The 15,067-nt window shown below is 33.0% G+C and overlaps 1 protein-coding gene across 4 annotated transcripts in view; it reads right to left on the bottom strand.

Annotated features, from left to right (window-relative positions):
- LOC106073744 (transcription factor 25-like) overlaps window positions 1-8,597 on the bottom strand; it is a 28,128-nt gene extending 19,531 nt beyond the window's left edge. Inside the window, exons 1-3 of one of the 4 annotated variants that reach the window (XM_056037013.1) lie at window positions 8,285-8,344; window positions 4,631-4,787; window positions 2,912-3,130 (exon numbers count right to left, since the gene is read on the bottom strand). In XM_056037013.1, coding sequence (XP_055892988.1) covers window positions 2,912-3,094 — 183 coding nt within the window. In that variant the 5' untranslated portion in view covers window positions 3,095-3,130; window positions 4,631-4,787; window positions 8,285-8,344. Of the gene's footprint in view, window positions 1-2,911; window positions 3,131-4,630; window positions 4,788-5,399; window positions 5,476-8,284; window positions 8,371-8,468 lie in introns of those variants that run through there. The other 3 variants (XM_056037016.1, XM_056037015.1, XM_056037014.1) reach the window with 3 other exon arrangements.
- Window positions 8,598-15,067: the final 6,470 nt, after the last annotated feature.

Raw genomic sequence — 15,067 nt, 5'->3', positions numbered from 1 at the left:
CTACGTCACTTGGCTTAGTTAGACTAAAATATGTTTTTATTAATACAAGCAATTTTTCGAGGGTTAATAGACATTGGTGCACCGAGTGCGTTCTTTTAACATTACATTTAAAGAGTCCATTCATATGACGTCAAAGAAAAAAAATTCCATTACCTCACAATAGGCTAGTACCGGTACCAAAAAAAAATGTCTTTATTTACACGAGATATTTAACGAGGGTTCATAGACATTGGTGCACTGAGTTCTAATAGAATTTATTTAAAAAGGATCAAAGCCGCATTGTTTTTTGCGTTTTGTCTGTCAGTCGGTCTGTCTGTCATCTTGATATAAAAAAAAACAACAACTAAAAGTTATTAAAAATTGATTAACCTTTATTCTACGTTTCAAAACATCGCAATAATTTTTAGGTATGAACACAATTGAAAAGTTTATATAATAGATTGTTCCGGATGTTTGTATAAGTAGTAAAAGAAAAAGAGAATTTCAGATAAATGAAATACCGTTAATTAAATTTTTTGAATGGTCTCGTATAAAAATTAGATGTACTACAGCCATGTGGAGAGATTTTCATACCTTACTTTGGTGTTTGGATTCTGTTTTCCTTAAAAATCGGAACATAATATTAACGATAATTAGATTTTTTAATGTTTTAGGTAGAAAGTTAAATGTACTGTAAGAGAGTAGTGAGTTAAAATATTTTTCATACAAATCCGTAAAAACATTATTTCGTAAATGAGAAGATTATTTGTTTATTAATTAGAAGAGGGAGTTCAAACAATTATTTGGGGTTAGTAGATTTTTAAATAAATTCGGAAATTTCTGGCGACGATTTATAAGAAACAAAATCCGGAACTTTCTTTATCGATTACAAAACTTCTATGTTATGTTTTAGGAAAAAAATTAAATGTCTAAAAAGTAATTTTCAGTAATCAATTCTAGTAAATTACTTTTTTTTAAAGCCCTGAACAACCTATTGTCGATATTTTTAAAATTTGTTTAAAGATGAAAATACGGAACAATTTGATATTGATAACCAAATTATAGTGACGCATTGTCAAATAATATAAGTATAATATTAGTAAATTATGCGATTTCAAACAATCATTAGGCATAATTCATGTTTTATAAAACAATATCCGGAACATTTTTACACTTAATGAAATATAAGTCAGTATAGAGATTTTGATTTAGCATTAATATGATATTTACATAAAAAATGGAACAACGTTTAAGCATGGAAATTGAATGTAATATAAATTAGAAGAGCAAACAAACATTTGTTGGGGTTGATTAGTTTTGCACAAAAAAATCCGGAACAATCAATTTTTAGATACTTAAAACTACTGAGATGTTACGAGAGGAACATTAAAGTGTAAATCAGATTTTCAATAGCTTTTAGAGTTCTAGTTTTTTTTAATCTAATCGTGACGGACAGACCGACCAACAGACAAAACGCACAAAAATAATCTTCTTTTATTCGGATGGGGGCACTAAACAAAAAATAAATAAAATCTGATTTTTTAAAAAAAGTTTAAGGAATTGGTTTAGCACCTGGTCATGTAGCGACGTTACGCTACTGCACGAAAATCGCTGCATAAAAAGTCCATTAAAAAAAATGTGCGTGATATTTACATACAAAATGCATTATTAGCCTTTATAAACAAACAGAAATGTTTTCTTTTAATTTTAGCAGCTTGTTGACCCGAAAAAACATCTTTAACTATTATTTATTTTTGTTGTAAACATTTCCTGTACATTTAAAAAATATATTTGACTTAGTGATACTGAAAATACACAAAAATTGTCCATCTTTGTTAGCATATTGTAACATTGCCTCCCTTACATTTACGTAATTGTTTAAGAATTGGTGTATTTTTATGAAAAAATCGCTTGCATAATTAATTTTATAAATTAAACGGTTTGCTTTTAGAAAACCAAAAGTAGCCGTTGCACCTAAACTTTTCAAGCCGCATTTAATGATGAAATAATATTTTTCATATCTCTTCTAGTTTTCGAGATCTGAGTGTGACAGACGGACAGACCGACATTTTGCACAAACCTAATAGCGGCTTTTTCCCCTTACGGGGGCCGCTAAAAATGTCCTCTGAAGTTCAAACTATTAGCACACAGAATACCCAAAACTTGATCTCTAATAAAGAAAGTAAATCACATTATTAACAAACTTAAATTTCAATGTAGGCTGAAATAATTTACTTTAATTCTAACAAACAAATGCAAAATGCATGTACCTATTGGCCAGTTTTCTATCCATTACTCCAACAAAACTGTCAAAACTACTGAATCCTGATGGCGGCTATTAACCTAATTTTGAAACAATGTTGTTTAAATGGCCACCAATAATAAGCATCTCAGTGTAAAATAATTGTTCAGGAAAAAAACAACTAGATCTAGGCCTAGCATTAAAATACTCACTTAGAAAATTATTACATTGCAATAACATTATCAAAATATTTTTTTTTATATTCAGACAGTGCAGAAATAAATATAATAGATTACTTATAATGAACTGCCCAAATAATAGATTACTTATAATGAACTGCCCAAATAATAGATTACTTATGATGAACTGCCCAAATAATAGATTACTTATAATGAACTGCCCAAATAATAGATTACTTATAATGAACTGCCTAAATAATAGATTACTTATAATGAACTGCCCAAATAATAGATTACTTATAATGAACTGCCCTAATAATAGATTACTTATAATGAACTGCCCAAATAATAGATTACTTATAATGAACTGCCCAAATAATAGATTACTTATAATGAACTGCCCAAATAATAGATTACTTATAATGAACAGCCCAAATAATAGATTACTTATAATGAACTGCCCAAATAATAGATTACTTATAATGAACTGCCCAAATAATAGATTACTTACCAATTCAAAAGGATTTTCTGGTAGTTCTATATGTTTCACTTTTGTTTTCTTTATGACAGATCTAGTTTTAGGTTTTGAAATGGTATCACTTTCTGATTCTCCTTCCTTGTCATCACTACTGAGGTTTTCTAGCTTTGCAAGATCTGTATTACCCTGCAACCGTCTCAAAGCTCGGCTTGACATTGTCTACAGTTAATAAGATTACTGTAAGGTGAAGTGCTTCAAAACCAAAAAAAAAAAAAAAAGATAAACACTTATAGTCTCTACTTAATACTGCTATGTTATTCATTCTAAATTGAGATAGTCTACTGTGGAACTAAACATGCAATGGCTATGGCACTGTTATTTCCATTACTTTTCAAATGCTGATCATGTTAAAGTCAACTGAATGGATTCATGAAAAGTTAAAAATAATTTTATGCACGCCAATGAAGGAACAACAGAAGGTAACATTAGTTTATAAGCACTAGTGTAACAGCACTATGCAACCATAATGCAACAGCAATTGATCATTTACTAATACATATAATCACCATACAACCATCTCTACAAGATGAATAATGTAGACAAGAGAAAGAGGGGGATGTCTGAACAACAGCATTGCCATTGACATCAGTCACAAACAGAGATTAGTGATAAGCTGCATTGAAAGAGTGATAAGAAATTGTTAGAATAAAGTTGGTGGAAAAGAAAACAATATAAAATATAAAGGACTAGAAAAACATCTAAATATAACATATGGCATAAACTAAAAACCATCTGTAAAAGAGGCATCAGTATTGGAGGTGAAAAGCTGACTAGTGTTAACAGCTTCAAATACCTCGGAACTATTGTCTCAGATGAGGAAACAAAACCCGAACTACTGGCCTGAAAAGCACAGTCCACAGCAGCCCTTTCAAAACTGAAAATAATTTGGAAAGAGAAGTGCTTGGCCCTCTGCACCAAAATCAGACTGATGTGCTCCCTGGTCATGGCCACATTTTTATATGCTTGCGAGTCTTGGACGCTGACTGCAAAGCTAGAGAGGAGGATCCTAGCAATGTAATTGAGATGCTACAGAAGGATCTTAGGCATCACTTTCAAAGACCGCATCACAAACCAAGAGATTAGAGACAGGGTTACTGCAGCGATCGGACCCCATGATGAACTGCTAACTATCGTAAAGAAACGCAAGCTTAAAATATGTGGCCATATTACAAGATCCACAGGGCTCCTTCAGAAAACAGTACCAGGAAAAAGAAGAAGAGGCAGAGAAAGCGATGGAAGGACAACATAAAAGAATGGACAGGCCTACCATTGATAGAGGTTTTAAACAAGGCAAAAGACAGGGAGGAATGGAGAAATACGGTCGACTAATTTTGCTTGGTGCCTAAACGGTCCAACAGACTAAGGGATCAGGTAAAGGTAAAAAGGGGTCCTATAAAAAAATATGGAAAATCCTTAGCTTTTTAAATGTCCAAAAGAAATTTGTTGCTTTCCATTCATATGCATGAATACATAATATTAAAATAGAATCTAGAATATCTTCCATAGCCTTTAAACTTAACATCATGGAGTCCAATCATGATCAATAGTCAAAATTGCAGATAAGTTAATTAAGTATTATTAAATGTAAAAAAAAAAAAAGAATTGATAATCAATTTCTGTAGGGAAAAGAAGGAAAATGATATTGTTTCTGTAGCTGGAGAGATTATTGAAATAGTGCAAACCTTTAAATACCTTGGTACTATCCTAGACAATACACTTTCTTTTACTGCAAATACTCATTATATCAGCAAAAAAGGGCAGCAAAGATTACGATTACTAAGAAAACTGTAAAACTGTCCTCGTTTAATGTTAGTGAAAAGGCCTTGGCTATGTTTTATCACGCTCACATCTGCAATATTTTAAGTTTCAATATCACTGCCTGGTATGGCAATCTGAGCATTAAAAATAAAAATAAACTTTATAGAATCCTAAATGCTGCTGGTAAAATCATTGGCAAAAAACAAACCCCATTTGGGCAGTTGTTTGAGACAAACATAGATATAAAAAAAGCTAACAAGATCCTCAAAATAAAGAATCATCCTTTGTGTCAGGATTTTGTGATTTTACCATCACAAAAGAGATACAAGACACCGATGGCAAAGACAAACAGACACAAGCACTCTTTTGTTCCCTGGCAATCAAATCATTAAATAAGAACAATCTGATATAAACTTTGTCACATGTAAATTATGAGTGAGTCTGGTGTGAATGTACACTTTGGTTTCTTATAGTTATAATGTTTTTTGTTTGGTGTAATGCACAAATTGTAAGACAAATTTCCATAACAATAAAGATTATTATTATTATTAAGTAGACGCCCTCCATTATTTTTTTTTAACACAGGTTCAATTTAAAATATAATTAAAGAAACAAATGTGTTTCCCTGTCTTTTTACAAGCCTACAATACCAGTCTCATATGGTTATTTGTCATCAGCTTAAAAATAGCACTAGATCTAAGACCTGATATTTCTCTGGAGAAGTAGATTAATGGAAATTTCCATACATGTCAACTTGGAACAGCTGAACTTTATTGTATCTAGAGAAAATACAAAACTTAATGTGTTAGATGTGTAGACAAATGGATCATATGTGCCACCAACATAGACGATACTAATCATATTAACACTAAGACACCCAAAGAAAAAGTAATGGATAAAAATGTGATGAGGTGTCCAATATATGCATGTCTGAAAATGATCAATTTTATTATACCTAGAATCTAAACAACTGGATTGGATGAGGCTGGCACAATATCTAATGTAGAATATATATAATATATCTAATCTAATCTAGAATCTACTTTAACTAGTATTAGACTCTCACTCTATGTCCAGATCTAGATAGGCCTATTATTACATCATATAAAAAAATATATATAAATATAATATAAGCTCAATGGGCCCTAATGAATTGATTATTCATTCATTTACTGACTGGCTGACATATCACTAATTCTCCCACTGGACTTAATTGCCTTGGACGAAAAAATATGAAAATTAATTGAACCAGTTATTACTTTCTGTGTGCCTATAAGAACTAAACACCTTTCACGATCGAAAACAAAGAAGCTTTTGAAATGCAGGAAGTTTCATTGAAAGTGAAAATTAATAAGGGTAAGGGATAAAGTAAAGTAAAGTTCCTCTTTCGGACCTTGCGATCATCTGTTTCTTTGGTCAAGAGTTAACGAGCAGGGTGTCATGTGGCCAGCAAAACGACCAACCGCCTTTATTTTCCCCCAACTTAAGTCAGGTATCCATTAGAGTTGGGTTGACTCAGGGTGCCCTAAGAATTCCAAAATCCTATTCTTCAACAAGATTTGAACCCAGGACCCCAGGTTCAGAAGCCAAGTGCTTAACCACTCAGCCACCTTCTAAGGGCGTGGGGTACAGTCAAACTATAATGTGAGTATTTGTAGGATGTATTAAGAAAATAAAAAATCAACAGGCGAAGCCGGAGGGTTATACCAGTTATAAATATAATACACTGAATTATATTGTTCTTTCTTATTAGTTTTTTTTTTTAATTCCTAATTTCGGTTTAGGATTAAGATTAAGCAGACTTTCGGATTACGGTTACCAAAGTGTGGATGATTGGGACTGGACTCCACTCAGTGACTCAACACCCAGCATTGTACTTACTTGTAAGTTGTAGAATCTATATAATAGGCAGGGGGAATCTAATATATTATGATTAGTAGTTAAAGTTAGTTACATCATAGTGCATTTAGTCTTAGTAACTCACTCTTACTGTATTTACTCTTATAATTATTACATCATGATCATTTGAATAATTTGATGATTAATCATATATTCATAAGTCATTTAAATGGACTAATTAGTCACTAGATTTATCATTTAGAAATTAGATCTAGAATATATATATATATATATATATATATATATATATATATATATATATATATATATATATATATATATATATATATATATATAAAATTTAATTTATATTATATTTATATATAGATCTAGATCTAATATTATTAATACTATATAGAGACTAGATCTATATTCCTATCCTATATTAGGGCATTCAGTGAAAAAAAAAATATGTACATAAATATATTTAAAACACTACAATTAAATAGATGCCATTGAGATATAAATAACACAAAAAGAATTTTGAAAATCGGATAAGTGGTTCAAAAGTTATGAATTTTTTAGTTAATTATTCTGACCTCTTCTTTGTCTTTGTATTTTAAAGAAATTTTTGTCCCGCTTTTTGGTTAAAATCACATCTTGTGAATAATGTTAAAACTTTAATATAACTGTTTAGCATCTAAACATAGATAAAGTATACATTTTAGGATACATCATAAGATAGACTTTTATACTATTTATATTTTTGGTAATTTCTGTTATGTTACACATTATATGTTACGTAATAATATTATAGAATCATATATAATAACAGCGATTTGTCTTTATTTATATAATTAATTATATTATATCAAATCCTACGTAATTAGATAACTTAATAAATATTGGGTTGATTAATAGAATTGTTTATGATTATGGATGCTATAAATGTTAACTATTATATATGATATAACAATGGGTTTTTTAATGATCAGAGGTGGGTTTAAATGGGTTTTTTTGGGTTAAAAAGGCTTTTATTACTTTTTAGAAATATTGTCACTAGATCTATAGATCTTGAATCTAGATCTAGCTAGTGTCACTAGTGACATTATAATTAGATTCTAGATTAATCTAGATCTATATCATTTATCATCATTATATTTTTTTTATTTATTTATATTATGAACTAATGACTAATGATCATAATCACTCATCAGTGTCCATCAGTCCATGGCATATGAATAATATGATAATCAATGTCATTTATCATCATTATATATTTTTTATTTATTTATATTAATATTTTTTTTTTATTATTATGACATTGATTATCATATGCCATGGACACTGATGAGTGATTATGATCATTAGTATGATTAGTTCATTAGTCGATGATTACTAATCATAGACTATATAGACTAATGATGTCACTAATCACTAATCTAAGACTAATGATAATGATAGTTGATAGACATTATTCATTATGATTATTTAAAATTATTAGTTAATTAGTCATTAAAGATTAAATCATTAATTATTAATAGATCTACTTAATAATAGTATAATAATACTACTACTACGAGTACTTAAGTACTAGATAATAATAAGTACTAGAATCTAGATCTACATATCTATGTCTATATTGACTATTATTAACTCTAGATCTATAAACTCTATTATTAATTATACTATTATAAAGATCTTGATTCGGTAAAACTTGCTAGACTCTAGATTCTAAGATTGCTAGACCTTGAATTTAGCTAGATAGTTAGATCTAGATCTAGTAGAGTCTCAGTCTGTAGAGTTTTAGATTTTAGACTACATCTAGATCTAGTTCATGTTTACTTTGTTCTTCTATTCTTCAAAAGTAAAAAAAAAAAAAGGAAGATAATTTTGTAGGAATATTATGTAGGTCTACGCATGGTCTACGTACGCGTAGATATCTAGATATATATCCGTCCTAGGATAGAGAACATATGGTATAAGGCCGGTCTTATACTATTATTACTAGGTATCCACCTAGACTCTATACCAGTGATGCCCAACCTAATTCGACCTGCGGGCCATTTTAATTTCCGACACTCGTGTCGCGGGCCACATGAACAAAAACGTAGGCCTACAAAAACGATAGACTTGAAACCCGTAGATCCAGTGCTTAATTAATTAATGGGATATTTGAAATGTATATTTTTTCCACGCCTCAGAAGATAGCTTCATTTTTCTACTTAAAATATCAGCAACATTGGGCTTCATCTCTGTACTTAGATTTTAGATTATGTGCTAGTTTTACAACCGAGTCATTTTCCTGTCACTTTTTTGGTAAAATATTCCCATCAATCCTCCAATTTCTAGGCTTAGTTTAACAAACTTTTATTCGCGGAACAAACCAAGAATGCCGTCATATTTGTTTTATAATGTCGTTTATATGTTGTTGATTTGTTTTTTTAAATAGTCACACTTTCTCTATAAAACAAATATGTTGGCTTATTAAAATTATCATGTTCCACAAAAAAAGTAAAGAACCGTTCACTTTTCTTGGTTGAAAACGTACATTCTACACTCAGATACCTATTTTATAAACGCACAAATGCTAAATGTCATGGTACCAATCAATCAGGAGAAAAATTGAGGGCTCTAAGCCCCTAACGTATGTACAGATACATTTTTGCACCTTCTTATTCTTTTTTTGGGGGGGGGGGGGAGGGGGGATTTTCTACACTTTGTGCCTACTGTTGATGGTCTATTTTGTTGATGAGTATATATATGTTACTGGTGCATGCGAGTCCATATGACACAACAACAGAATGAATCAAGAATATACTTAATAACGCAGGCTGATAACTTCAACAATTTAATAAACAATAAAAAGGGCACAGTCCTCTGTCGTCGCTAGCCTAGCGTCGTCTTCTTAGGCGTCTTGTCCGTTATTCTTCTTGTTCATTATCCTACTCTGTTCTTACTCGTCACATTACTTAGGAAAAACCCGATTCACATCAACTTCTACGCATCTTGTGTCATTACACTACATTTCGGCGGGCCGGATGGAATCACGTCGTGGGCCGGATCTGGCCCGCGGGCCGTATACTTTGGGCATCACTGCTCTATACTATAGGGCGCCCGATTGGTAGGGGTCGTTACAAAACTGCACAGGACCAGTGCTTTTTTTGTGACGGTACGCACCGGTACGGCGTACCGGCACCCTTTTCCATGTAATGAAAAAATATAACTTTTCTTGTATTTTAACGTTTATTATTAATTTATAGATCTAAGTAATTAAAAGTTAGGCGATCCATCACTTAAAAAAAAAAAGCATTGCGCAACTTTATCAAATCTCAAATAGGCCTATAGCAGAGCATTATAGGGCTCTACGTCTAACGTTTAATTTTTTTTTTAATCTGCATGTTAGACTACTTATAATATGTAACTTATGTTATGCGAGGGATCCCTTGTATTTTGGAGCCAGCAAATTCCTATATTCTATATGGCTTCCAATTACTCAATTTAAGGCCGGCCTTATTGAGAAATCTAGATATATATTATAGCCATAGGCCTATATCAACCTGTCTGATTTCGAACATCTGCTACTGTGACTTTAATAGCGCTTGCTGAGGGATCAAGGCAGATGTAACATGATGCCCCTGTAAGATATTGACCTTTTAACCAGCCTAGTCGAGGCATAATATAGTGATCGAGGCAGAGGGGGGTAAAGGGGGCATTATATTACCCCGGGCCCCACATGCAGAGCCGAGGGGCGCCAAAAGGTTTCGAAGACTAATATGATTTTCTGAAAATTTTCAATTTAAAAAAAAATCAAGTTATGGTAAATGTATTTGTAATTAATAAGCTAATATTCATACGCGCATCTTCACCTAATTAGACTCTTCTGATTTCGTTTCTTGATCTGTCTTATTTGAATTTACCGTAAAGCTATTTTTAATTCTACAAGAGACTTCCACTTGCGGGTTATTTCTGACGCAATCGTCGTATTGGATGGAATGCACTCTGTGTATCTCAGTTGACGCTTTAAACGCAAACCATAAAGCGCATGTTACATGACGTATTTCTGAATAACATTATTATCTTTTGATACGCCCATTCAGGGCCGCCGAATGGCTGGGCAAACGTGCAAATATGCTCGGTAGGTCGGCACCAAATGAGCCTGTCGGGTCGCCATCAAATTGAAACTTTGTACGATTATTCATTGTCGATGATAACGCATGCATTATATCAGGCATGTCAAACTCATCAAGGTGTATGGGCCGCATAAAAACTTACTATAGCCTGAGGGGCCGCACCCAAAAATCAGTTGCAAAACAGCTTACTAGTTTTATGTAATTAGAAACAATACAATAGAATACAATAATCAATGACATACCTGCCCCTTAGTTAGCTAAATTTCTAGTACAATTTGGTACTTAAAAATTACTGTGAAAGCGCATTTTTAGCGGCCCCCGAAAGGGGAAAAGACGCTATTATTTTGTGTGAAATGTCTGTCCGTCCGTCCCGTTTAGATCTCGTAAACTAGAAAAGATATTGAAAATCCGACCACAATATTTTAGACCATTCAAAGTTCTGATGCAACGGCTACTTTTTTTTTTCCTGAAAGCGAAAAATCTAATTTTTAAAATCAGTTATGCAAGCAGTTTTTTTAAAGAGAAAAAGCTAATTAGTATGCATTATAAGTTAGAACTAATTTAAAACGAATAGTAATCTTAAAAACATCATTTTCCTGAATAATTTTTTTTAAAGCGGAATTTATTTATTTTTTTTATTTTTTTTTTAAGGATTCGAATAAGAGATTGAGCCTTTTCAAAACAATTACATTAATTATATAAGTCTTCAATTAGGCCAGGAGAGGCACGGTAGCTGAGCGGTAAAGCGCTTGGCTTCCGAACCGAGGGTTCCGGGTTCGAATCCTGGTGAAGACTGTGATTTTCAACTTCGGAATCCTTGGGTGCCTCTGAGTCCACCCAGCTCTAATGGGTACCTGACATTAGTTGGGGAAAAGTAAAGGCGGTTGGTCGTTGCTGGCTACATGACACCCTCGTTAATCGTAGGCCACAAAAACAGATGAACTTTACATCATCTGCACTATAGACCACAAGGTCTGAAAGGGGAACTAGTTAGGCCAGGTTCACATCTAACTTTACATTCACTTGCACCTATCCTTTGATCTGCTGGACCGTTGGGGCACTACACAAGATCTGTCAACCTTCTTTCTCAATTCTTATCTCTCATTTGTCTTTGATATAATTTTATTTGGATGTTCTTTCTGAAAATATTGAAGCCTGCCTGGGTGGACCACTTCGGGGGCCGATTTTGAGTTTGTGTTTCCACACAATCTGTCTTTGTAACCTTGTTTTCTTTGTCCTGATGCTTGACATTTTTCTGGGATACAAGTTTATTGATATTGGGTGGAAGCTTGTTTGCCACTGACACTATCATCACTGACGACATAAATTTTGATCAGATAATCTCGAACGGTGAGGTGATTTGTAGCTTTCATTACAGAAAAGAACTGCTCACAAAGACCAGTGCTTGCAAATAAAGCTTGAATTCTAGCTGCAAATTTCCACAATTCAACGTACCGTTTAGGTAAATAACTAAATTTTGGCGCAGCCACTTTTTTTATACTTCGCTTTCAACAAAGAATCTGACTGCTATTCTATCAGCTCTAGTTGCACATTACAAGCAGCATTTTCAGAAGCAAATGAAAATGGAGATAAAAACAACGAAAATTCTTGCTCGTATCAAACGAAGTCATGAAAACGTCCAGTGGAAGCATCTACTAACGATTCCAGGCAGGTGTAAGACATTTATCAAATGTTCTAGCCGTATCCAATCTTTTTAGTCTCTGACACGTTGAGAAGTGAACAAGATTTTCTCTTCATATTTGGTTTATCCACAGTCGTAATTTTGCTTGAAAGCACTTCACATGATCACACGCAGTTGTGACAATTTAATCTTTACTTTGAAGTTTCAAATTCAAGTCTTGCAGGTGACCAGTGAGATCAATTGCAAATGCCAAATCCTGAACCCATTCGTCAGTATGGAAATGTTCAACAGGTTCACCTTTCATGTTCAGAAACAATACTATTTCTTCACGCAGTACAACAAATCTCTTCAATTCTTTATGACAAGAGAGCCAGCAAATTTCGTGTCCAATGTCATTCGGAAACATTGAAAATTGGCGATGATTTAAACCACAGGCACGAATAAAATTGATAGTGACTGGAACCAGTCTTATGACTTGTTGGAATTATAATTGCTTTGTGCATTATGTTTCTTGGTGAATGATGCATTGAAAATGAGCAAATTTAAAATTAGTATTAGTCTCTCTTATTTGTGCAAGTAGCTTTGCATCAAAACCATTTCATAATGATTAGTACGCCATCGTTGTTAGACTAGCTAGCTTTACCAAAGGCAAATTGTACTGCAATATTACCTGTTATTTCTCAAAAACATCCTCGCTTGTTGTGGCGTTATGCATAGAACAAGTAGCTCCTCATGTATCTCAAAATTCCTGTCACAGGCCCTTATGAATATAGCCAACTGTGCTACACCCGTTACATCAGTTGACTCATCGAGAGCCAATGAAAATAATTCAAAATCTATTTTTGTTCTTTAATCGTTCACGCGAGCTGATTGACGTCATTTATTATATCTGCCACAGTGTTCCTAGTTAACGCTATTTCTTTGAATACTTTCACCTTTTCTGGACAAATTACTTCGGCAGCTTTAATGATGCACTCATTCATAAAATCCCTTTCACTAAATGATTTGCTATGGCTTGCAAATAAGTTTGAAAAATGTAGCTGGCTTTCACTGCAGACTCAATCTCGAGCCTCCGAACAGTGGTAACTTTAAAGTTATTTGTTAGATTTAGAAAGATTTTAAAATAAAAGATTGAATTTTTTTTTATGAAAGCGGGACATTGGCCGTCCCGCCCGGACAGTTTTGGAAAGCGTGACATTTTTGGAAAGCGTGACAGACAGTCCAAAGCGGGGCTGTCATGCCTAAGTCGGGACGTCTGGTCACCTTAGCTAAGAAACAGTTACCTACATTATGGCCCTCACTTTTCTCTGCTGGATTGGTTTCACGAGCTGTAACATTTATGCCTTTATGAAAAGGGAATAAGGATCTACCAGAACAATAGAATGGATTTTTTTTTTGTGGAGTATGAGAATAAGCCAACATCATTTGTTTTATAAAGAAAGTGTGGCTGTTTCAGAAACAACCTAAAAAAAAACAACAACAACAACAAATATGACAGCATTTTGGTTTGAGCTGCGAATAAAAGATTTTTAAACTACGCCTTGAGATTGGAAGATCGATGGGAATAAATGAATTAGTGCCGAGGCTAGCTATTATGTTGCTCACAATTAAAGTAGGCCTAAAGAAATAAAGCTATTTTCCGACACGTAAATTAAAGATAAACTTCAAATAGCCTAATTTATCAATGCAGATGTTAGATCCACGGGTTTCTAAAAAAAAAATAGTTTCATTTCAATTTTAAGGTTTTTTTAGCGGCCCCCGAAAGTGGAAAAGACACTATTAGTTTTGTGTGACCTGTCTGTCCGTCCCGTTTATATCTCAGAAACTAGAAGAGAAAATAGGACATCATGATATTTTAGATCATTCAAAGTTCTGATACAACGGCTGCTTTTTTCTTTTCTGAAAGTGAACCATCTAATTTAAAAAATTATATATGCTAGCAGATTTTTCAAAAAACTTCAGGGGAGGTAACTTTTTGTTTGAAAATGTCATGGACTTATTCATTAATATCTCAAGCTTCATTCATAGATTCGCGCATTGGTACAAAAAATTGCATCTAAGGTCTCAATGGTAAAATGATCAATTGATCATTATAAAATATATTTTCCATTTATCAACTTAACTCATTGAACAGAATACTGCTTCAAATGTTGTTTTTAAAAAAATAATTTTGATACGAACTTTGTTTAATTATAAGTTTCAAAAATAACGAACTACTTTTATAGCGCGTAGTTTTGACATATCCTCATTATAGGGGCCTATACACTTGACAGTCTAAATAAGACTTAATTAAAATAGAGCCCAGATATATCATAAAGATATATTTATAATAAATCTCTTTAATAATTTGAACACAATTTTAATTATTGAGACAATAACTTATCTTCTGACCGCTTAGGGGTGCAGATTTATTCATTATGTAAACAATAGTCCTATCACATTAAGAAATGAATCGGATACGAACAGCATAAGCACTCGTAAAATGTTTGTTTGTAAAATAATGTTTTATATGTTTCGGATGTTCCTTCAGAAATGAAGATAGTTTACTTCCTAGTCCAAACCTCCCGCAGGACGACAAGGGATGGGAGCGGGCTGGGTTTGAACTCTCGACCGTCGATAAATCCGAACGACAGTGCAGCGATCAAACCGCACGACCAGGCAGCCATCCGTAGTACACCATTAGTAATGGCATTACCCGGTAACAAAAAAAGGCCTACTATTCATGATCATTACATTGGCCTAGGTCTAGTAATTTTA

The sequence above is a fragment of the Biomphalaria glabrata genome, chromosome 7, assembly GCF_947242115.1.
Source record: "Biomphalaria glabrata chromosome 7, xgBioGlab47.1, whole genome shotgun sequence".
In the NCBI taxonomy this organism is placed as follows: domain Eukaryota; kingdom Metazoa; phylum Mollusca; class Gastropoda; family Planorbidae; genus Biomphalaria; species Biomphalaria glabrata.
The sequence above is the reverse complement of the archived record's forward strand: the minus strand, read 5'-3'. Positions and strand labels throughout refer to the sequence as shown.